Consider the following 22,739-nt stretch of genomic DNA (forward strand, 5'->3'; position numbering starts at 1 on the left):
ATAAGGATAATTACTAATTTAGACCTTTAAATTTTGATTTAATTTGATTTTGTCCCCTATTTCTTTGTTAGTTATATTTTACCGCCGAACTAAAATCCTGACTCCGTCCCTGCCCATAATAGACATTTACAAAATTCGATATGAATTAATCAATTGATCAATGATTTGAATTATGATATATTTTATATTTACAAAAATATTTTTATTATATTATTCATTCCATGAACATGTCACACCTCACAACTCACATGGTGTCATATACTTTCAACGTGGTTCCTTGCTAATTATTATTGGAATATATTAATATATTAATTTTAAAATGATTTGTTTCTTTAGATAGCAATTATCATAATAACATTGTTAATAAAATAATTTTTTGTCATTAATATATGAAAAATAATTAAAATATGTTCAAGTTTATAATTTCTAAATTATTATGATACTAATCTAAATATTGATTTATTCCCTAAGAAAAATGACAAGTACGTCTTTGAAGAAGGTATTTGTTTCTTTTAAGGAGAAGATTGATTATATAGAAAATGGAAGTATAAGGATAGTCAATGAAAAGTTTCTTTGCTACTTCAAAGATACAATGATACTAAATAATCAAAACGTCTAATGATATTTTTAATCTTCAAATTTTTTAGAAAAATCATTTTAGTCCTTAATCATTTTTCGTCTATTTTGATCCTTAGATTTTTCATCATGTTCCAAAATGTCACTTTGTTAAGTCATTTTGCATTTAAAAGTTACAGAATGTTCATCTGACTATTCATTATGTTCCAAACTCATCATTTTATGTTAAAAAATTCACAGTTGTTTAAGTTGGACGTTAACATGATGATTGTGATATGATAGTCGTATGAGATTCTACGATCAGACTTTATCATATCACAGTTAACATGTTAACGTTCAGATCAAAATACTGTCTACTTTAACAGAAAACAACAATTTTAGAACATAATAAATAGTCGAGTGACTATTTGTAACTTTTAATAATCGAGAGACTCAACAAAACAACACTATAATTGAAAGACCATTTTATAATTTTTAATAATCAATGAACTTAATAAAATAGTAATATATATTCGGAGGATCATTTATATATTTTACCCTGAAATATATTAGCAGGTGATTTTTTTTGTACGTGCTTTGATTGGGGAGGTTGAGTAGTCTGTTGAAAATTCAGAAAGCAATCAATCACAAGCAGCCCAACTAATAATAACATAGGCCCCAATGAAAAGGTAGGTTAGTTAAATATGGGAGAATTCAATACGACATTTGTAGAGCACAATTTTTTAATTTTGAGGACGTGAGATCGAGTTTTACGGAGGGTATTTTATAATTTGGAGGTCTTTTACGGAAGCTGCTCTCAATTTGGTGTTGGGAACAGCCTATTATCTCACCTTCTCTATTTTTTAAATGACATTTTTTCCTTCTCGTTTTCCGTCAACGAGTGTTCGTATAAGTAGTTAAATTAAAAAATTATGTTTACAATGTCAAGTTCGAATTTTGTCACTGTTATTTTTTGTGGGTAATCTGTAAATTCTTATGTAGATCTCAATTAGGTCTTAAGTATACCTTGATTCTAAACTGATGGAGCCACTCCGGACCTAAAGTTTACGTAACAAAAAAAACATATTTTTCTAATAAAATTCATAATTCATTGTACATTTAGAATTTATAAATGTGTAAGAAATTTTATGCAAAAAGTAAAGAAAATAGTTTCATGATAAATTATTTACTCAAATATAGAATTAAAAGATTTAAAAGTATTTAAAAAAAAATAGTTGACCCTTATTCTCATATGTAATGGGGTAAGAGGAGGTAGGATAGTAGGTTGCCTCCAATGCCAGATTGAGAACAACTTCCGTAGGAGATCTCCAAATTATAAAATACCCTCTGTAAGACTCGATCACATGACCCCAAAATTAAGAGCATTGTACTCTACCAAGTGAGATGAATGACATTTCTATTTAAAAGTATTTAAACCAATATGTAATTTTTCTGGTCAAAAACACATCATAACTAATTTTGACCATCCAAGCGTATTCTCACCACGGTTTTGAAGGTTAACCGATTGATAAACATGGGTCAATGGAATTTTATTAAGAAATGTATTTGGTCAAATTAATATTTTTTTATTAGTACAATGCAATATCTATTAAAAAATAACTTAAATATTCATGGTGGTTAAAATTAGACAATATTTTTTTCTCAAAATTAATTATTTTTATACACAATATTTGAAATTTAGATTCATTATCGTTAAAAATTATAAATTTAAAGGTAAAGTATACAAATGGTCTCCTGATTATAGGATACTACTTTATCGAGTCTCTCGACTATTAAAAATTATAAAGTGGTTCTCCAACTATAGGTTGCTTTGTTGAATCACTCGACTATTAAAAGTTACAAAATGGTCACTCGACTATTCATATATTCCAAATCCATCATTTTTTCATTAATATGTTGATTGAGATATAATAAATTCTGATCATTTAATCTCTAACAACGACCGTATCACAGTCAACATATTAACACCTTATTAAGATGACCACTAATTTTTAACGAAAAAATGACGAGTTTGGAACATATGAACAATTAGATGATCATTTTGTAACTTTTAATAATTGAGGGACTCAACAAAGTAACGTCCTATAATCAAAAGGTGATTTTATAATTTTTAATAGTCAGAGACTTAATAAAATAATACTCTATAATCGAATATCATTTTAAATTTGAGAATCATAAATACAACAACGTGAACATCTAATGTTAAATGGAAAAGTGGGTGGGATTGAGGACCGAGGTAGTTGACGGGTCAATGGAATACAGGAACGTAAGAAAACTTTAAATATTTTTCTAAGAATATCATTTAGTCCTCCAATTTTACTGTTTTCCCAATTTGATTTTTAATTTTTTTTTCTTCATACGAGTCTTCTAATTTGGTAACATTTTTCACAAATGGAATTAGTTAGAACACTTGGAAATTCAATTATTGATATAAACAAAATATTTAGTGATTAAATTGGAAAAATATCAGAATTTTAAATTTATTTCTTTTATATTATTATATTCTCAAGACTATTTTTTTAAAATATACATTAAATTTAATGAAATTGGACGAATAATCTAAGAAAATAAAAAGAAAAACATATGGAAAATATTTGGCAAAAAGGCATCAGGGGTCCCTACACTTTTGAAAAAAAACCAATGTGACCCTTGTATTATTTTTTCTCTCAATATGACCCTCCAACTCAGAACAAACCCAATGTGACCCTTTGATCAACGTTTTTCCGTCGATGATCATTACGGTGCTGGCGTGACAATTCACGGTGTTAACGTTATGATCCACAATGCCGATGTGGCAATTCATTTGCCATTTTTGAGTTATCAATTCAGCCCATCTGTCATGTCTTCCACCACATTATCAACCACTATAGACTGTCACGTTAATATAGTGGATTGCCACGTCAGTATAGGGCACTGTCACGTCAATACCGTAACGGTCAATGACGAAAAACGTTAGTCAAAGGAACATATTGGATTTATTTTCTGAGTTGAAGGGCAATATTGGGAGAAAAATAATACGAGTGTCATATTATTTAAAAAAATATATATATGGACCTCTGATACATTTTTACCAAAATATTTTAAATTATATGAGTTAAGCAAGGTTAAGTGATTATGATTTTTAATCTAAAATTATTAATAAAATATAGTAGCACATATTTTAATTTTATGGAAGTATTTATTTGAGGATAACTATTTAGCTAGTGAATAAATAATAACAATTGTCTTTAAAATATATTTAGAAAATTAAAAAAAATACCAACAATACACTTGTTAATATAAAAAACTTTTGGGCCTTACCATTACAATGTTAGAGAATCCATATTCCAAATGGAAGAACTACTATAGTCTACCATATGTGTGTTTTTCAGTAAGATGATTCGAGTCTGACGAGTTTCGATCAGATTCGATTTAATTGGATTAATTTTTTATTTTAACTTTAGGTTTAAGTTGGATCGTGTTCGAATTCAAAATGAAAAAACTTCGACTCGATATGATATTACAATTATCGTTCAAACTATACCAGAAAGTTAAGTCTTGTTAAGTATATTCAGTGGAAGAAGAGAGTACAAAAGTGCAACAAAATCATACAACGCAAATTGACTGATCCTTGAAACAAAATTTCACAGCACCAAAGATAAGCCTTTCCATGAACAATTAAGCAGACGATCGATAAATGGCTGAAGAAATAAAGCAAAAACCCAAAGTTTGGAGCAGAATTCACCAGAGATTCAAATTGCGGTTACGTATTCAGTGTGTCGCTTTTATCGCGGTTGCAACTATATTGCAGTGATTGCGGTATCGTGGTCATATAATAACGATCGCGAAGAACACTACTATCGCCGACCACTATTTAAATCCCTGGAATTCACATCACGAATTGGAAGTTCTTTCATGTTATTCAAAGCCATAGTTCATCTGCCACTGGTAAAATTTCCCAAGCAAAAGAAATTGTATTAGAACATGCAAATGATGAACCTATATGCAGTACGCAGGATTTTATGTTAAATGGGGAGAATTTGAACTTATAAAATTTCAGGGGACGAACTTAAATTTATAAAATTCTAGGGGAAAACAAATTTTCAATAGAAAATACATAGATAAAATCTAAAATATATGGCAGCCTCACACCTGCCCCGGTCTAGGTCCATTCCTTCCTATATGCATTGTTCAAGCTATGCTACTTGGATTATTCATTCTAAAAGTATTCGTTTTCGACACATATTCGACTATTCGACGACGGGTACGAGCGTTTACCTTTCGACAACAGAGGAACCACGACGACGTGCATGACGGCATTGTTAGGAGGAAGCTGCAAACGAAGGGGATAAAGATTGCCATTCAAAGGATTCCGAGAACAAAGAGAGAACTCTTCCTTCACAGTCATCTCTTCCTCCAACGCTTTCTTCAATTCCTCGATGGTATTCCCTTTAAAATTGAACCTACGCTCTCCGATTGTTTGATCGACATTTCCGTTACCGTCGACGACCTCGTACGTGATAACCCTTCCCTCGAACGCCTTTATGGGTTCGACCGCCGAATCATCATTGGACTGCATACCACGAAATAAAGTTAATTAACCTTGGGTGAGCAATTGAGTAAATGACGTGAAAACTTTGTACATCAAACCTCAAGTCTAGGTGAAATTTGTGTAGGTGATTCATTAACAAGTACTTGACCGGGAGGAGGCGGAGGAGGACGAGCCGAGATTTCGTCGTCTCGACGAAAACGCAACACATCGACGTGCCAAAATGTCCAATCTTGATGCTTGGTCCTGTAAGGATTATCATGCGTGACCTGGTTCCTCCACGGAGGCAACCCTCCATTTGCCCGTAGATAAAGGCCGTAACGAGTCTTGAGGCGAATCAACGTACCCTCGTGGATCGGTTCCCACTCGACCGACGAATCCAATCGCTTCGGCAACGTCTGCAGCACCTTCTTCCCCATCATACCTAACAGGAAAGGCATGTTGGAAGCCGTCAAGTATTTGCCGAAGCAACTCTTGAGACGAACGTGTGTCGTGTTATAGTCCAATAATTCAACCGTCCATCTTGCGTTCTGCCCCGTTCCGTCTCGCTCTTGGAAGACGGTTTCCTCGTCGTCGTCGGCGAGCAAGTATTTCTGGTGGTGGCTACGTAGTCGAACAACGCTCGCTTCTTCGAAGATTTCCATGGCAGCCCCCTAAAGATAAACTTATATGGCCATCCGGAAACCGCTTGGAAGAAAGGGAAGTTTTCTTTATTTTTTCAATGGATTACAAGTTTTATAAGTTGATTAAAGTACGACATTTAGGGAGCTTTTTGTGATTAATTTTTTTTTATAGATGATGTATTCCGTAAATTTAGTTTTGTATTAAACGTGTCATGTTAATAGTGTTTAAATGTGTGGATTCCTATTTATTATAGGATAAATTACACATTTAGTACGTAAACTTTTAATTTTTTCAAAATCATACTAATATTAAGTTTTTATTTTGTTTTAGTACCTCGCCGTTAAAAACTTAATGGGTAATTTGCATGTGACACCTTTTTATGGATAAATTGCATTATTCATTACTCAATTATCTTATCACTCCTATTTTTATCACTGAAGTTTATTTTTTAAATTTAATCACTTAACTTTCAAATTACTCCTAATTTAATTACTCTAACTTTTATTTTTAATTTTAAATATATAATGATAAAATAATAATAAAAAATGTCATGTCACAAAATTATTAATAAAATAAATTAGAGTGATTAAAATAGGAGCAATTTGAAAGTTGAGTAGTTAAATTGAAATTTTTAAACTTTAGTACCAAAATCAGAGTGAGAAGATAGTTGAATGATAAATGATGTAATTTAACTATAAAAATATAGTGCCGTTAAGTTTTTAATGGTGAGGTACTTAAATGAAAAAAATAAAACGTTGACATGGTTTTTAATTTTTTTTAAAAGTTTAGGTACTAAAACAGATCAAAACTAGTAGTTCAAATACTAAACACATAATTTAGCCTTTATTATATTATACTTACATCTCTATATTTATTAATTTTTTATAATATTATTCATATTTGACGTATTAATCAAATAATTTAAACTAAATTTTACAAGGATGTAATATGAAAATGATTCCCTCAATCTATTTTCTTCTCTCCACATAAATTTATAGTAATTTTTGAGCGAGAACATTTGAATTTGTTAAAAATTATATTGCACAAACACATTAAACCTAAAAAATTCCATTTCCATAAATGAATTTTTTTATCGATATTTAAATTTCTAATTTAATATAAATAAGTTCAAGTTCATCCCTAATATAAAATCGTGTGTTTGTCGCTAACCTATATCCATCATAGCATGAGGTAGCTCCTACCCATTATAATATCACAATTAGTGTAAAAATAACTCGGCCCTTTCAAATGGAAGTTTCTCTACGTTCTATGAAGTGACAATGAATCCATTTAAAGACGAAAACATCTAAACTCTTTATATTTATATCGAGGGTTAACTACGTGATTGATAATTTATGTTTGAGTTTTGTTCACTTTTCTTTATTGATTTCAAAAACCATAATGTATATGGTCGTTTTCGTTTTTATTTAGTTAAGACGTGATCGTTACGGGTTAACCATCGTTAGAGCTGATATAAACGTGAAATGGAAACGTGTCATCAACTATTCGTTTACTTCAAATCCCAACGAGGCAGTTAATCTGCTAGACTTATAAGAGAAACCTCAACAACTCAAAGAACGAAATACAATGAAAAAGCAAGAGCTGCAATGTTAGAGGATTGCTAAGCTTGCTTCGTGACGAAGGAGGATGACCAGTAAAACCAGTACCATTTTCCCTGTAACAAGTGTAGCTACATCGACTCGGTCGAACAACTCTATAAACGCCGTTGCTGCTCAACAAGAAGATGTCTTTCTTATTATCCTGCCCAAAGGAGAATATGAACCCTAATGCTGACTCTGGCTGAGCAGCATTGCAATGGATAGGTGAGTCATTGGCACATTCAACACGAAGCTGAGTTGTTGTGAAGTTTCCGCTACCCTTTGGGTTCTCAAAACCAGCCCAAACTTCATCACCATACATATCTGCATATAAATACCTGCATACATACATACATATACATATGATATGTTGCCAAGAGGATAGGGAAGATTCGAGTTAACTCATCACCTTCCATACAAGCATGGATCGGTCATGGACCTATAGAAATAGCCACCAGTGATTGCTGCAGATCCTTCAGCTCTGTTAACAGAAGAATGGTTATATGCCATAGCTGGGAAGATTGCATTTATGGGGTTTGAAGATTTATTAGCAACAGATGAGTTGTATAAAAATGGTCCCTCGTAAACTGGCCAGCCGTAGTTTCCTCCCTTTGTCACTATATCAACCTCTTCGTATCGATCCTGTATACGATCGAAGATATAAACATATTCGTATCAGATGCATACTCGTATTCTAATAACATAGGTGATTAAGCTCCGGAGGGGAACTAAACCTGACCAACATCTGCACATAGAAAGTAAGAAGGCCTCTCGGAATCAAAACTGCATCGCCAAGGATTTCGAAATCCCATGGCCCAGATTTCTGGCAGCAATTCGTTATTTTCATGAAATGGATTGTCTTTAGGAATTGAATAATTTCCCCATAGATGAAGTTCGCTGATGTCTGTTGCACCTGCATGGTTGAAAAACTTGGACCATCAGATAAAACTTGTCCGAAATTCTGGTCTTGTAAGGGAAATTTGATGGCAAAACTTAACTTGGTATGGTATCAATGTCAAGCCTCATAATCTTTCCAAGCAAAGATCTCTTGTTTTGTGAGAAGTTGTAAGGGTCACCACTACCTCCCCCATCTCCCGTGATAATGTACAAATATCCGTCTTTCGGTCCGAAGAGAATCTGACCGCCGTGGTGGGTGGTGAACGGCAGTCCCATTGTAAGTATTCTTCTGACTTCTACCGGTCTGATTCGAGTAACCTTGAATCGAAACCCAATTGAATGAGAACGAAACTCGACTCGTAATCATAATATTTAACTGTTGTAATTAGGAAATGTTTTCGAGTATTTACCGAGGAAAGATTTGATGGTTGTGAATTCAGCTATAACACTATGATATTGGCATGGTTGAGCCCCATTATCGGAGCTTAATTTTGAAGGATCACATCCTACATCAGTGTTGCATGAACATCTCCCTGCACATTCTGGCCATTGAACCTTGTCGCAGTTAAAGGAAGCAAAGAATCGACCGTTCCGTCGAAAATTGGGATGAAATGCCATCCCCATCAATCCAAGTGCGCCATTAGAATGTACTGCATCAGTTAAATCTAGAAAAGGATTCGACTCATCAATGCCTAATGTTTCTCCCGATCCTTGCTCGGGAACCGTCGCCAACCAAAGTTTCCCGTCTTGGTTAGACAAAACGACATGGTTCGAGCCGTCGGGATGAGCCACCATGTTAAGGTAGGATCCATTCCCTATTTTCTCAACACAAATACCACTAGGAGGACTAAGATCATCAGAACTGTTTAGCAATACCAGACCTCCATTAAAACATGTTGCCCCATCATCAGAAGCACCACCAAATTCATCACAAAAAGCACCCTTAGACCGCCATAGATCGGTTAACATCGAAGTCGAATTAATCAGTGCAAAAGGCGAACTTGTGACGGATACATTGTGGCATTTATCCCAAACTTCCGAACAGTAATCGATCTTGGCATGTTGGGACTGGCTTGATCTTGTCGAAATAGACGAGTTGCAAAGAACAGGAACAGCTCGTGGCGCATATTCAATCCGGTAGAGCTCCGACGAATATTGGTCACATCTCTGCAACACAAGTATAACATTTAGGCCATGTTATCATCTACTACAAAGACTTGAAACGAAGCCTTACCGAGCAGAGTATCGATTTAAGTACTGAAGCACAACCGGAAGCAGATACATTCATCGACTTGAACTGATTCCTGATCTGCAGATCCTCAGTAGAATTACAGCAAACACTTCCATTGTACCGACAAAAGGAAAGAGGCGTCCTAGACGTAAACGGTGCTCCTGTTTCGACAAAAAAAATATTGTCGGAATCCGATTCGATCGTCACAAAAAAAGTATAGTATAACAGCTCTTTCAATGGAGAAAGGGTTGCTATCAGCAATCAAAATGAACAAATTTCAGAAAATGAATCACCATAAAAGATAAGACACGTACTGAAGTTTGTGCACAACGGATGCGAAGAACAACGATCGATACGAAGAAGGAGCAGGCAATGAAAGCTGAAGATTATAGTTAGAACAGCAGCCATGTCTTGGAAACAAACAATGAACCAATTAAGCAAGCAAGAAGGAAATGATATTGAATGCTACTAACAATTTTTTTTCCAGTCATACCAACTAAATGGCGTTTTTCTGTCTTTTGGCACTTGAATTCAACTTTTTTAAGGTAAAGTACACAAATGGTCCCCGACTATAGGATATTACTTTATTAAGTCCATTGACTATTAAAAGTTACAAAATAGTCATTTCACTATTCATTATGTTCCAAACTTTTCTTTTTTCATTAAAAATTTGACTATTGTCTGAGCTGGATGTTAACATGATGACTGAGATATAATAGTCGTTTGAGATTCTGGGATCGAATTTTATCATATCACAGTTAACAATTAGCTCAAAATGTCATAATATTTTTAAACGAAAAATGATGAGTTTGGAATATAGTGAATAGTCAAGTGACATTTTATAACTTTTAATAGTTGAGGGACTCAACAAAGAAATACTCAAGTCGAAGGACTATTTTATAACTTTTAATAGTTGGGGGCTCAATAAAGCATCACCCTATAGTTGGGGACTATTTGTATATATTGTAGAAATTCTGCGTCTAATTTTCTCTCTGCCATTGTTTGACTTCCCTTGTTTGCTTGCATCTTAAATGCTAAAACAGTGGAATGGAAAGTAGGCAATGGGAACACAAAATCAAGCTTAGCTGACCTATTCTAATTTTCTCACTTTTGTTTGACCTATTCTTCATATAGTTACGGTTCTTTGATTTGACCGTAATCGATCCATCATCATCGATAAAATTCAATAAAACAACGTTTTATAGTCGGAAGTATTTGTCTATTTTATCCTATTTAAGGGTAAACTATCTATTTAGTCATTCACATATTAGTTTTTATTTTGGTGCACATATCAAGTAATTTCGGTGGTAAATGAATTGTTATTGTTCCTTAAGGTTCCGGATTCAAGCACTAGAAATGTCAGGGGTGTGAATGCTCAGTGACAAATGATTGAGAGTTTTCTTTGAACAAATACTGTCGTCTTTTACTTATCCAAATTAATCAAAAAAAAGTTTTATTTTGGTAATAACTATTATTGTTTTTCAAAAGGATATTTAACTTTACATTTTGGTCCCCTGCCATTTAAAAAAATAAAGATGGTATTTTTTTCAATGCTAATGTCACATTATCTTAAGATGACATTAACTTAATTTGATTTTGATTTAATTATTATTTAAAAATATATAGAGTGATTTTGTAGGGTGCTTTAATTTACTCATGTAGCATATATAATATATTCTTAGTGTCACATTAATACAAATTTAGTTTATAATTGGAAATGTAATTAATACAAATAGAACTCATTAACTTAAATTATTCGAAATAATTTAACTCGACTAGATCAAATACAAATCGATTAGCAAGTCACTAATATAATTTACGTAGATCTTCATACATAATAAATGATTCACGATGGATTGAAAAAGAGTTAACAAAGCAGAAATCATCGCTTGAACTAAATTCATTTGATAATGAACGATTAAATCACTGCATACGCAGTGGTCGAATTTGAAACCTCAAAAAATAAAAACAAGTCTTTTAATCGCTGAGGTTACTTAATAATAACGGGACCATTTTAAATATATATATTTAATCTCTGATTTCATACACATTGTTACAACATCTAATATTACCTCTATAATAATTAATGACAAAGTACATAAATGGTCTCCGTCTATAGGATAATGTTTTATTAAGTCCCTTAACTTTTAAAAAGTTATAAAATGATCCGTTAACTATAGGGAGTTATTTTTTTAAGTCCCTCGAAAATGACCGCTCGACTATTTATTATGTTCCAAACTCATCATTTTCCGTTAAAAAATTAATGATCACATGAGTTGGACGTTAACATGTTAACTGAGATATAATATTCATTTGAGATTATGAGATCAAATTTTATCATACCCCAGCTAGCAGGTTAACGTACAACTCAGATTGTCGTCAAAATTTTAACGGAAAAAGACGAGTTTAGAACATAATAAATAGTCGGATAATTATTTTATAACTTTTAATAGTCAAGAGACTAACAGAGTAACTTCTTATAGTCGGAGACCATTTTGTAACTTTCAACCACCGAGTTCGCTTAACAATAATAGGACCATTTTAAATATATATATATATATTTAATCTCTGATTTCATACACATTGTTACATCTAATCTTACCTCTATAATAATTAAGAAAAAATACATAAACATTCTCTGTCTACAGGATAATATTTTATTGAGTCCTTGACTCTTAAAAAGTTATAAAATTATCCCTCAACTATATGGAGTTGCTTTGTTGAGTCCTCGACAATTAAAAGTTACAAAATGACCACTCAACTATTCATTATGTTCCAAACTCATCCTTTTACGTTAAAAATTTAACGATAATCTGAGTTGGACGTTAACATGTTGACTAGGATATAATAGTCATTTGGGATTATGAAATCATATTTTCTCATATCTTAGTTAGCATGTTAACTTATAACTCAGATTGCCGTCAAAATTTTAACGGAAAAACACGAGTTTGGAACATGATAAATAGTCGGGTGATCATTTTATAACTTTTAATAGTCGAGGGACTGAACAAAGCAACTTAATATAATCGGGGGACCATTTATAACTTTTAATAGTCAAGTTACTCATGTCTCATTACAATTAATCTTTACGACTTATTAGATTTTTTCTCCTTTGCGGTTAAGAACTTGAAGAGCATTTTGTGCTTGTAAGGCTTCCCTGGTGAAATAATTTGTGAAGGGAAATTCTGGCGATTCACTGCATCAGGGAAGCCTTGAGTCTCAAGGCACAGCCCCGCATGAGTTTTATAAAGAAATCCTCTTTTTCCCTTCTCTTTCTTCAGCTTGTTCCCCGTATAGAATTGCACAGCAGGTTGATTCGTATACAGTTTCATGATCCTCCCGGTTTTCCTATCCTTCACCATTGCCGTTTTCTTCAGCTTCCGGGGATCGTTCGGTCCGTCGATGACGTAGTTTACGTCGTACCCTTTCCGGAGCTCCTCGATCCGGCTTCCGATCGTCTCTGGTCTGAGGAAATCGTACGGAGTTCCTCGTACCGTCGAAATAATGCCCGTCGGGATAAGGTTTTCGTCGACGGGCGTGAAATGGGAGGCGAAAATCTGGACTTGTTCGGACAGGATGTCACCACTGTCATGGTTACCGAGGTTCCAATAGGTATGCTGTGCTAGATTCACAGGGGTGGCCTGTTTTAATGCCCTGGCTTTCATCATCACTCTCAATCGGTTATCCGATCGGAGACGGTACTCGACGGTGACTCTAATTTCACCCGGAAATCCTGCGGAATGAAAATATATCCATAGATTTAAGTTTGAATAACTGTATCTGCAAAGTACGGGTATCTTTCTAACCTCGGGTGTATCTATCCATGGCTCACCCTATGCCCAAAAAAGAGTAAATTACTTATTTAGTCACTCATTTATTATTTATTTTTGTTTTGGTAATCTAACTATTTTTCATTTAAATCATATCTAACGTTATGTTTTAGTCTTATTTTGTCACTCGTCTTTAAAAAATTAACGGTGATATTGACGTCTTATCATATGATAATGTCACATCAGGGTTGAAAAATAATTAAAAAATGTCATGTTAGCATCATTGTTCATTTTTAACGACGGGTGACCAAAACATAACGTTGGTATAATTTTGAAAAAAAATAATAATCAAGTGACCAAAACATAAATTAGATAATATAAAAGTGACCAAATAGGTAGTTTACCCTAAATAAAAATATATGAATTATATTAGATGAAGTTTTTATTATAGTTATATTAGACCGATCCATAAATTTTTTCTAGATCCGTCACCGTTTATAAAAATGATCATATTTGCTAACCATTTTCGCCATCTTTGCTATCATAACCGAAGATAATGAAGGGTTCATCAGAATCATTCTTGATCTTCCTCACTTTCCAGATAACATCAGAGAATCCCTTAGGACCACCTAAAGTTTTCCATCAAAATTGCAACACAAAACACAGATCATCAAGCAAAGAATTTCGGATATGATTTAGGGTAAAGTACACAAATCGTCCTCTGACTATAGGACGTTACTTTGTTGAGTCCTCCAACTATTAAGAGTTATAAAACATCCCCGACCGTAAGACATTTCTTTGTTGAGTCTCATGATTATTATAAGTTACGAAAAGGTTATTTAACTATTCATATGTTCCAAACTTGTCATTTTTCGTTAAAAAAACGATGATAGTTTGAGTTGGATGTTAACGTCCGACTCGATGACCGTCGTTTTTTTAATAAAAACGACGAGTTTGGAACATATAAATACGTGTAACCTTTTGTAACTTCAACAGTTGATAGATTCAACAAAGCAGCATCCAAAATCGAGGAATTATTTTGTAACTTTTTATAATCAATGAGTTCAATAAAATATTTTTCTATAATTAGAGATCATTTGTATACTTTATGTTTTATTAGTTAATATTTAAGAGATTAGGTTTACCATGAAGTGTGCTGTTCCCATCATTTTTGGGCAGTTTATATTGAGCTCCACCCAAAGAAAAACTTGCACCTCCGATCCGATTCGCGACCCGTCCGACTATGGATCCGAAGTATGTCGTAGCGTTCTTGCAATATTTATGTCAAATTTCGAATAAATAGAAGAAGAATTTTTGATCAAATTACTATCAAATGAAGCGTTTGGAAAGATAATTTGTTACAGAAGATGAAAGAACTGCAAATTGTTTCGTTCAGGGATTTAAATAGTAGTTTGATAGCGGTCTAGCAATAGCGATGACATTCGAAATCACTACTGTTAGAAATTGCAGTGTGAAGTGAATTCATAACTGTTGTAGTTGTATTTTCGATCGTGTTGTATTTATTGTGGTTGCAGATATAATAAATGTTATTGTGATTTGGGGTTATTGTACCACATATGATTTTTTTTAAACTCGCATAAATTATAAATAGGGTAAATTACAAAAATGGTCCCTCGATTTTATAATACTATTTTGTTGAGTCTCCGACTATTAAAAGTTACAAAATGGTCGCTTACTATTCATTATGTACCACACTCGTCATTTTTCATTAAAAAAATAATGGTTGTATGAGCTGGACGTTAACGTAACAACTATCATATCTTAGTCAGCATGTTAACGTCTAACTCAGACGACCGTTGATTTTTTAACGAAAGATGACAAGTTTGAAACATATAAATAATAGGATGATCATTTCGTAACTTTTAATAGTTGAAGGATAACTGGAAACCATTTGTAACCTAAAGTCAGGGAAACATCGGTATACTTTTATCCTATAAAATATAATAATTTTAATTACTACAACAAACAATTGAAATTTCTTTTATCTTTCTCGTAATGGAACAATAACAAAAATAACAATATCTTATTTTCGTAATTGATTGTTACTCGTTAAATTACGATCGTGATCCATCGTTATTAATATAAATGCACTTATCGATTCGCTATTAAATACCTATCGTAACCGCAATTTAAATCCAAACATATATGCAAATTATCTCAGTGATTCTTCAAATCTCCATCGACAAAAATCAAAGCAAAGTCATGATGAAAATGAAAACTGCAAATGCAATCACAAAACAAAAGACTCACCTTATAATCCTTGACAGTATCATATCCAAGAACAATATCACCTCGTTTCCCTGGAAAATTTGCAGGAAGAAAGAAAATGAAAGAAAAATCCAACCCAGACAAGAAAACCCAAAACCAAACCAGACGAAAGGAACCGACCATGTCTGTCTGGGACAACAAGTGACATAATGGTGGCACCCCAGTTGGTGAAGTTAACAGACATGTTCCCATTCTTCAGCTCGAAAATTCTGATCTTCTCTTTCGATTTCCCAATGTCGTATTCCAGTTTTTCACCTTTGACGAAATCGAAAGCGACCACAAGCAGCAAAGAGAAGAAGAAACAAAGCTTATGCATTTTCTCGGGAAAAAAAACGATGATTGAGATTCACAAAGGATTTTCTGAGGAGTTTATAGGAATGATTGTTGAAGAGAAAAGAAAAAACAGATGATGATGATGACCGTGAAACCAAACAATAGGAAGCTAAATAAAGGATGGCGTACATTTAGATGTCATGGCCAAATATTCCAGCATCTTTGGATTTCCTAATTTTGAAGATAGTTTTTTGGGTAAAGTACAAAAATAGTCCCCGACTATGGGATACTGTTTTACTAAGTCCCTCAACTATTAAAAGTTATAAATGATCATCTGACTATTCATTATGATTCAAAATCGTCCGATTAACAGGATGGATTCAAATATTGAGATATCGAACACCCTGCAGAATGATGAAACGTACTTCGGGAACGTCGTCCGTCGAGTAGCGAATCGAATCCGAGACGGAAGATTTTCTTTGAACGGGAAGGAATATCAACTGAAGCCTAATGAAAATGGGAAACACTTGCTTCATGGCGGCCCCGGAGCATTGGCCGATGTTATCTGGGAAGTGAAGAAGATTAAGAAAGATGCTGACGTTCCAACCATTTTGTTTACTTATGATAGCCCAGACGGTGAAATTGGTAAGAAAAATGCCCTCAGATTATAACTTTTGTTCTAAATTATTCCCAAAACTTTTAAATATTTCAATTTCATCCCTAATTTACGACTAGCATTCTAAATTAGTCTTCAAACATTTGAACGTTTACTATGACTTTTATTTTAAATTGGTACCCAAACTTTTTAAACATTTCAATTTCATCCCAAACAATACACATATACTAATCATATCCTTTGTTAATGAAATCGTTAGGCCAAATTATGTTAGTATATGTTTGAGAAAAACTAAAATTTAGGTTAAGTTATACTTGAAACTAATTACATATCGGATGACTTTGGGGATGAAATTGAAAGTTCAAAACTATGAGGACCAATTTAGAATGAGGGTCATAGTTTGGAGATGAAATTAAGGTAATTTAGAATGAAAGTCATAATTTGAAGATGGAAATTGGAATATTCAAAAGTTTAAGGACTAATTTAAAATGAAGATCATAAGTTGGAGACATAATGCAATGAACTCCAATAAATTTGATCTCCGGTACATTTTACCGCAGGATTCACAGGCTAGGTTAAAGTCTCCGTCCTGTACATCATCCGTTCGGATCTCTGATTTGGAGTGACAATGAAAGCCAAAGCTATAAAACAACCTACCCCATTGAACTTAGTGCAACCAATCATAGAAGGATAAAAAAGGAGTGAAATATGAATATTTTGATATCAATCTTGCTGCGAAATATGATCGATGACAGGGGATACTTGGCTAACGACAATGACCGAAAAGTTCAGTGCTAAAAAAGAAAAATTATTTAGAAGTTCAAAGACAAATTCGCACGCCTTTAAAGTTCAGTGTCTAAAATGTTGTTTTAAGCTTCAAAATAGTCTCATCAAAACGATGTGATTTTGGTGCGACAAACCATGCTGGTAATAAATTGTCATGTCATTGTTCCATTAATGACATAACTGCATAGTATTATAATTGAATGTAAAACTAAAGTTCAATGTTATAATTGATAAAATTAAAAGCTTAGTGATATAATGAGTCAACGGGCAACATTTAATGATATCTGAAATAGTTTTTCCTAAAATATAACTCAACAATTTGTTAGTACAACATAACAAAACAGTGAAGAACAAAGTAAATAAAATAAAGGCTAGAAAATATAAAGAAATCAGAGTCTACACGTAAGACAGGCACGAAGAACATTATTGAAAATTAAAAAGAAACTCGAGAAAAAAACAACAACAAAGGACATAATATGAATAATAAGATAATTAATAATTAGTGCTACCGCCGACTAAACAAAAATCGGAAAGATATGGCCTTTAAATTGTAAGAAATACATTAATTTATATCATGTATTATTTTTTATTATTTTTGATATGATGTGATATATTTTATTAGTATTTTAGTGTCACATTAGGTTATAATAAAAAATACATTTAAAACCTTAAATTATACCGTTAAAATTAAAATTTAAACCCTAAACCCCAAATTATATATCAAATCATATGACAAACCTAAACTCCAAATTACAACTCCCACTCCAGCCACACCCTCCCACCGATGGACGTTGGCTCATCGATTACCTCACCCTCAAGTCATATAATCCTATGTGGCACTAAAATACTAATAAAATCTGCCATATCATATAAAAATAGGATTAAAAAAAACTCCACTGATTATATGGTGATATTTTATTGAGTCTTCCGGTTATTAAGAGTTACAAAATTGTCCCTTGACTATAAGACATTACTTTGTTGAATCCCCAACTATTTTCTAAACTCGTCTTTTTTTTATTAAAATATTAAAGGTAGTATGAGCTTAACGTTAACTTGTTGGTTCTAATATGATAAAATATGATCCCAAAATCTCAAACGACTATCATATCTTAGTCAACAAATTAACATTCAGCTGAAACTATCATCAAATTTTTAATGAAAAAGGACAAGTTGTGAACATATAATAGTTTTTGTAACTTTTAATAGTTGAGGGACTCGACAAAACAAAACCCTATAATAAGAGGATCATTTCCTAACCTTTAAACTTTAATAATCGCGGACTTAACAGAAAGCAATACCTTATAGTGTGAGAAGATAATTAAAAAGATTTAAACTTTGATTATTTAATTAAGAGTGAGAGTATAATTGAACGATGTAATTTATCATTCAAATATAATGACAGGTCGGTAGCAAAATGCGGGCTTTAAAAACTAAACCTTTCACGAAGTCAAAGCGTAGGATACCACAAATCGATATCTAAAAAACAAGAAAATAATTTAAGTGTTACATCGTAACATCTGTCATGTTCTCTTTAGTTTCCTAATTTTGGTCTCATGCACAACACTTATAAATTCCTCAGCAAATCCTTGTGAATCCCCGTCTTCGTTTATCTCAGAACATGGATAAGCTTTGTTTATTGTTATCTCTGCTTCTCGTGGGAGCTTTTGGTTTCGTCAACGGCGGAAAATCGAAAGAAAAAAAGATTTTCAACGTCGAAGTAATCGAGCTCAAGACCGGGAACATATCTGCTAAGTTCACCAACTATGGTGCAAGCGTGATGTCAGTTATTGTCCCAGACAAAAATGGTTGGTTCCTTTCTTTCTTGTTCGGATTTCGATTTTCTCGTCCGGGTTTTGATTTTCTTTCGTTTTCTCGTTCTCTGCAAATTTTCAGGTAAACCGGGTGATATTGTTCTTGGATATGACTCTCCCGATGCTTATAAGGTTGGTTTTATGAATACATATTGGATGTTGAAATAAAGGATGCCATGGAAACTAATTGATATCGAACACCCTGTAGAACGATGAGACGTACTTCGGAAACGTCGTCGGACGGGTCGCGAATCGGATTCGAGGCGGGAAATTTTCTTTGAATGGGAAGGAGTATCAACTGAATCCTAATGAAAATGGGAATCATTTGCTTCATGGTAAGCTTAATCTCTTGATATTCATTGATAGAACAAATTTCTGAATTTTTTTCATCTTAGGTGGCCATGGAGCATTGGCTGATGTTGTCTGGGAAGTGAAGAAGGTTAAGAAAGATGTTGCTGATCCCGCCGTTCTCTTTTCTTATGATAGTCCAGACGGTGAAAATGGTACTAATATACATAATCATTTTTCTTTTTTCTCGGCAATATGATTTTATTAGAAAGATTTAAATTAAACCTACCGTACATTTTGTTGTAGGATTCCCCGGCGAGGTCAAAGTCACCGTCCGGTACGTCCTCCGTCCAGATAACCGACTGAGAGTGACAATGAAGGCCAAAGCCATAAAACAGCCCACCCCTTTGAACCTAGTGCAGCATACATATTGGAACCTTGGCAACCATGACAGTGGTGACATCCTGTCCGAAGAACTCCAGCTTTTCGCCAACCAGATCACGCCGGTCGACAACCAACAAATCCCTACGGGCAAACTCGAACCGGTGAAGGGAACTCCGTACGATTTCCTCGAATCGAGGGTGATCGGGAGTCGAATCAACCAATTCCCGGGAGGTTACGACATAAACTACGTCATCGAGGGTCCGGACGATCCCATCCGGATGAAGAAAACGGCGATCGTGAAGGATCCGAGGTCGGGGAGGGTCATGAAACTGACCTCGAACCAACCGGGCGTGCAATTCTACACCGGGAACCTGTTGAAAGACGTGAAGGGAAAAGGGGAGTGGTTTATAAGGCTCATGCGGGACTCTGTTTGCTGACACAAGGCTTCCCTGATGCAGTGCATCACCCCAATTTCCCTTCCATAATTGTTTCACCTGGAAAGCCTTACAAGCATAAAATGCAGTTCAAGTTCACGATTGAATCGGACAAAGATAAAAAATCTGATGGCAAGAAATCCAATGCGAAGAAATCTGACAAATCTTGAGTTCGAACAGTTATGTTTACGTAATATATACATAAATATTTTTATTAAAATATACATAAATAATTATATTTATTCAAAATGAAAATAAATAATTGTATTTTTTTTTTATAAATGTGCATAATGGAATAACATTAGTGAGTGGTGCCTTTGAACATTGATTTTGGACCCAAACCCACTAACATTTAAATGTGGGCATTTGGGTAATGAAAAGTGTACAGGCTGTGCCCTTCCCGTTCTCCAATATTTTAGGTCAAATTACTTTCTAAATCCCTTTTATTTGTAGTTTGATATGTTTTAATCTCACATTACATATTGGTTAGAAGATTTATATATGACTAACACTACCAACATCAGTTAACGACAGTTAATAACGTGATGACTAATTTATAACGAAAATACAAATTTAATGTAATTTTATAACTTTTAAAAATTCGTTGACTAAAAAGCTCATTTGAGTATATTTTAGTATCGTTTAGCGATGATCATTTGTGAACTTTATCCTTAATTTTAATATGTAGAAAAAATTAAACATCAACCCGTATATTTTTAGTTTAATTAGTTCTTAAGTCCTTGTTTATTCTAAAATTAGATAAATTGAACTTGAATCTTATTTTTTTTAAATACTGCTTTTTTTGTTGCTAATTTTAAAATTAGACAAATTAAATTCTTATATTTTAATTTTTAAATTTTAAACTAATAATTTTAAAAAAATTGGTAAAACAAAAGAAAAACATCTCTCGATAGAGGTGAGCGAGTGCATAATTTTATGTCAAATGGCACGAATGTTGAGAAAAATATATTAGAAATTTATAGACACAAAATTATAAAACTTCAGGGGTGTGAAATTAGATGTCAGTATAAGTTATTAAAGAAATAACTAAACTATACAAGATTCTAAAATTTTCATGAGTGTAACAAACTCCCGACACTCTCTCGGCCCATCCCTAATCTCGAGCTCTGTCTTTTAATCCTTGAAAACATGCTCTCGAGCTGTCTTTGAATGGCAATGGCTATTTATAGAGAAAACAGGTTTTGTCATATGTTCGGTGAAAGTGCATTGTGTTCTACTTTATGTGGATTGTTGAAGACTCAAATTTAATGAAAAGTTGGTATTGATGTTGCTTGAACTTGCAGATTCATGGGCCTTAAAAAGTTGCAGCAAAAAAACAATGAAGCTCATGCGAGACAACATTATCAGATTTCATGCTTTACCTTTACATCGGGACGGACGTATGATTTTATGTTGAGATTAAATTCTAAAATTTTAAGGAGAAATCGGTTAAAACTGAATTAACTGACCGAACAAAAATTTCGATCATTTAATTTTGAGTTCAACCGGTTAATGGTTTTTGTTTAAATTTCGGTTATTGATTAATTCGGTTCAAACCGAATTAACCAAAATTATTGAATATTTAATATATTATATATAAATTTTGGTTAATTCAGTTAACTAACCAATTAACCGAACTTGGTTATGTTTGGTATTTTTTTTTGAATTTTTTTTTTGTTTCGATTAATGGTTAAAGGAAAAATTAATTAATAAATTTTAGGCAATTCGGTTCGGTTGATTAACCGAATTTGAGTGTACACTCCTCTCCTAATAATAATTTCGTAATCACATTTTAAATATTCAGTTATTTGAGAATAAACGTTCAAATGTCATACAATTGTTGATGCTCTAACTTAGAACCTTTGTGGATAATAACCATCCTTTAACCACTAAGATTGTTTGGTTCATGCACCCGATGATAATTTCTAACCCAAATATAAATTAGTTTTCTTAATCACCGACCAAGAAGCCATCGATTATTCCACATAAAACCCTAGCAATAGCTTATTGACCATAGGGTTGGAGATTAATGGACATCAAATTCCATCATTTAGTCAATAGCATACGCATGTTAATCATGTCATCGTCTCCAACACAAACAACAAACTCCAAAAGAATCCCGACAATCCCTCACCCATGTCGACTGGTTTCTTAAACATGAATTACTATAAATCAATCACCATAAAACAACCGGAAAATCAATACCCAAAGATCAAAGCTCTCCTTGTTCTTCTTCTTCTCCCATGTCTAGCAAAAGATCAAGTGGCAGCAGGAGCAATGGAAATGAAGATTTCAGCCTCAGGCTTAGAGAGCTTTCATCAACTAACAAGAAGAAGAAAAGAAATGCAGCTAAGGTAAGGTTCCATGAACCCCGTATCGACGGAACTGACGGGACGGTCAGTTGAAATTTCAAATTCCTATATAATTTAGGTATCTCCTTGTGTACATCGAAATGCAGGTTCTGGATGAAGCATGCAATCACATTAAGAAGCTGAACGGAGAGGTGGAGGATTTAAGCAATCGGATATCGGAGTTATTGAACTCGTCGGAGGCCGAAAACGGCGTTAATGCAGACATTCTTAGACAACTTTTACAACAATAATCACTGCAATTTTTGTTCTTTTCATTACAGTA

The 22,739-nt window shown here is 33.4% G+C and overlaps 4 protein-coding genes and 2 pseudogenes across 4 annotated transcripts; 2 read left to right on the top strand and 4 right to left on the bottom strand.

Moving 5' to 3' along the window:
* Positions 1 to 4,241: 4,241 nt before the first annotated feature.
* Positions 4,242 to 5,134, bottom strand: LOC120212977. The gene is made up of 2 exons (XM_039211139.1): positions 4,834 to 5,134; positions 4,242 to 4,500 (listed from the first exon to the last, which is right to left on the bottom strand). The coding sequence occupies exons 1-2, from the start codon at positions 5,132 to 5,134 to the stop codon at positions 4,478 to 4,480; spliced, it is 324 nt and encodes a 107-aa protein (XP_039067070.1). The 3' UTR covers positions 4,242 to 4,477.
* A 65-nt stretch (positions 5,135 to 5,199) lies between these two features.
* On the bottom strand, positions 5,200 to 5,797 carry LOC120212978. The gene has a single exon (XM_039211140.1). It carries the CDS (start codon positions 5,746 to 5,748, stop codon positions 5,200 to 5,202), a length of 549 nt encoding a protein of 182 aa, XP_039067071.1. The 5' UTR covers positions 5,749 to 5,797.
* A 1,479-nt stretch (positions 5,798 to 7,276) lies between these two features.
* On the bottom strand, positions 7,277 to 9,896 carry LOC120212796 (annotated as a pseudogene).
* A 2,644-nt stretch (positions 9,897 to 12,540) lies between these two features.
* On the bottom strand, positions 12,541 to 15,705 carry LOC120212979 (galactose mutarotase-like). Its single transcript, XM_039211141.1, has 4 exons — positions 15,496 to 15,705; positions 14,370 to 14,493; positions 13,746 to 13,853; positions 12,541 to 13,187 (listed from the first exon to the last, which is right to left on the bottom strand). Exons 1-4 carry the CDS (start codon positions 15,703 to 15,705, stop codon positions 12,541 to 12,543), a joined length of 1,089 nt encoding a protein of 362 aa, XP_039067072.1.
* Positions 15,706 to 18,797: 3,092 nt separating this feature from the next.
* LOC120212912 lies at positions 18,798 to 20,277 on the top strand (annotated as a pseudogene).
* A 2,049-nt stretch (positions 20,278 to 22,326) lies between these two features.
* On the top strand, positions 22,327 to 22,707 carry LOC120212914 (transcription factor PRE6-like). Its single transcript, XM_039211100.1, has 2 exons — positions 22,327 to 22,459; positions 22,564 to 22,707. The coding sequence occupies exons 1-2, from the start codon at positions 22,349 to 22,351 to the stop codon at positions 22,705 to 22,707; spliced, it is 255 nt and encodes an 84-aa protein (XP_039067031.1). The 5' UTR covers positions 22,327 to 22,348.
* The last annotated feature ends 32 nt before the right edge of the window (positions 22,708 to 22,739 follow it).

The sequence above is a fragment of the Hibiscus syriacus genome, unplaced genomic scaffold (genome assembly GCF_006381635.1).
Source record: "Hibiscus syriacus cultivar Baekdansim isolate YM2019G1 unplaced genomic scaffold, ASM638163v2 tig00110017_pilon, whole genome shotgun sequence".
NCBI lineage: Eukaryota > Viridiplantae > Streptophyta > Magnoliopsida > Malvales > Malvaceae > Hibiscus > Hibiscus syriacus.

Coding starts and splice junctions, on each gene's coding strand:
- LOC120212977 (XM_039211139.1), bottom strand. CDS start 5,134: ATGCAGTCCAATGATGATTCGGCGGTCGAACCCATAAAGGCGTTCGAG. Junction 4,501..4,833: donor GGTTCCTCTGTTGTCGAAAG/GTAAACGCTCGT, acceptor AAATTTTACCAG/TGGCAGATGAACTATGGCTT.
- LOC120212978 (XM_039211140.1), bottom strand. CDS start 5,748: ATGGAAATCTTCGAAGAAGCGAGCGTTGTTCGACTACGTAGCCACCAC.
- LOC120212979 (XM_039211141.1), bottom strand. CDS start 15,705: ATGGGAACATGTCTGTTAACTTCACCAACTGGGGTGCCACCATTATGT. Junction 13,854..14,369: donor TGGGAACAGCACACTTCATG/GTAAACCTAATC, acceptor GGAAAACTTTAG/GTGGTCCTAAGGGATTCTCT. Junction 13,188..13,745: donor TAGCAAAGATGGCGAAAATG/GTTAGCAAATAT, acceptor TTCATTCCGCAG/GATTTCCGGGTGAAATTAGA.
- LOC120212914 (XM_039211100.1), top strand. CDS start 22,349: ATGTCTAGCAAAAGATCAAGTGGCAGCAGGAGCAATGGAAATGAAGAT. Junction 22,460..22,563: donor AGAAAAGAAATGCAGCTAAG/GTAAGGTTCCAT, acceptor ATCGAAATGCAG/GTTCTGGATGAAGCATGCAA.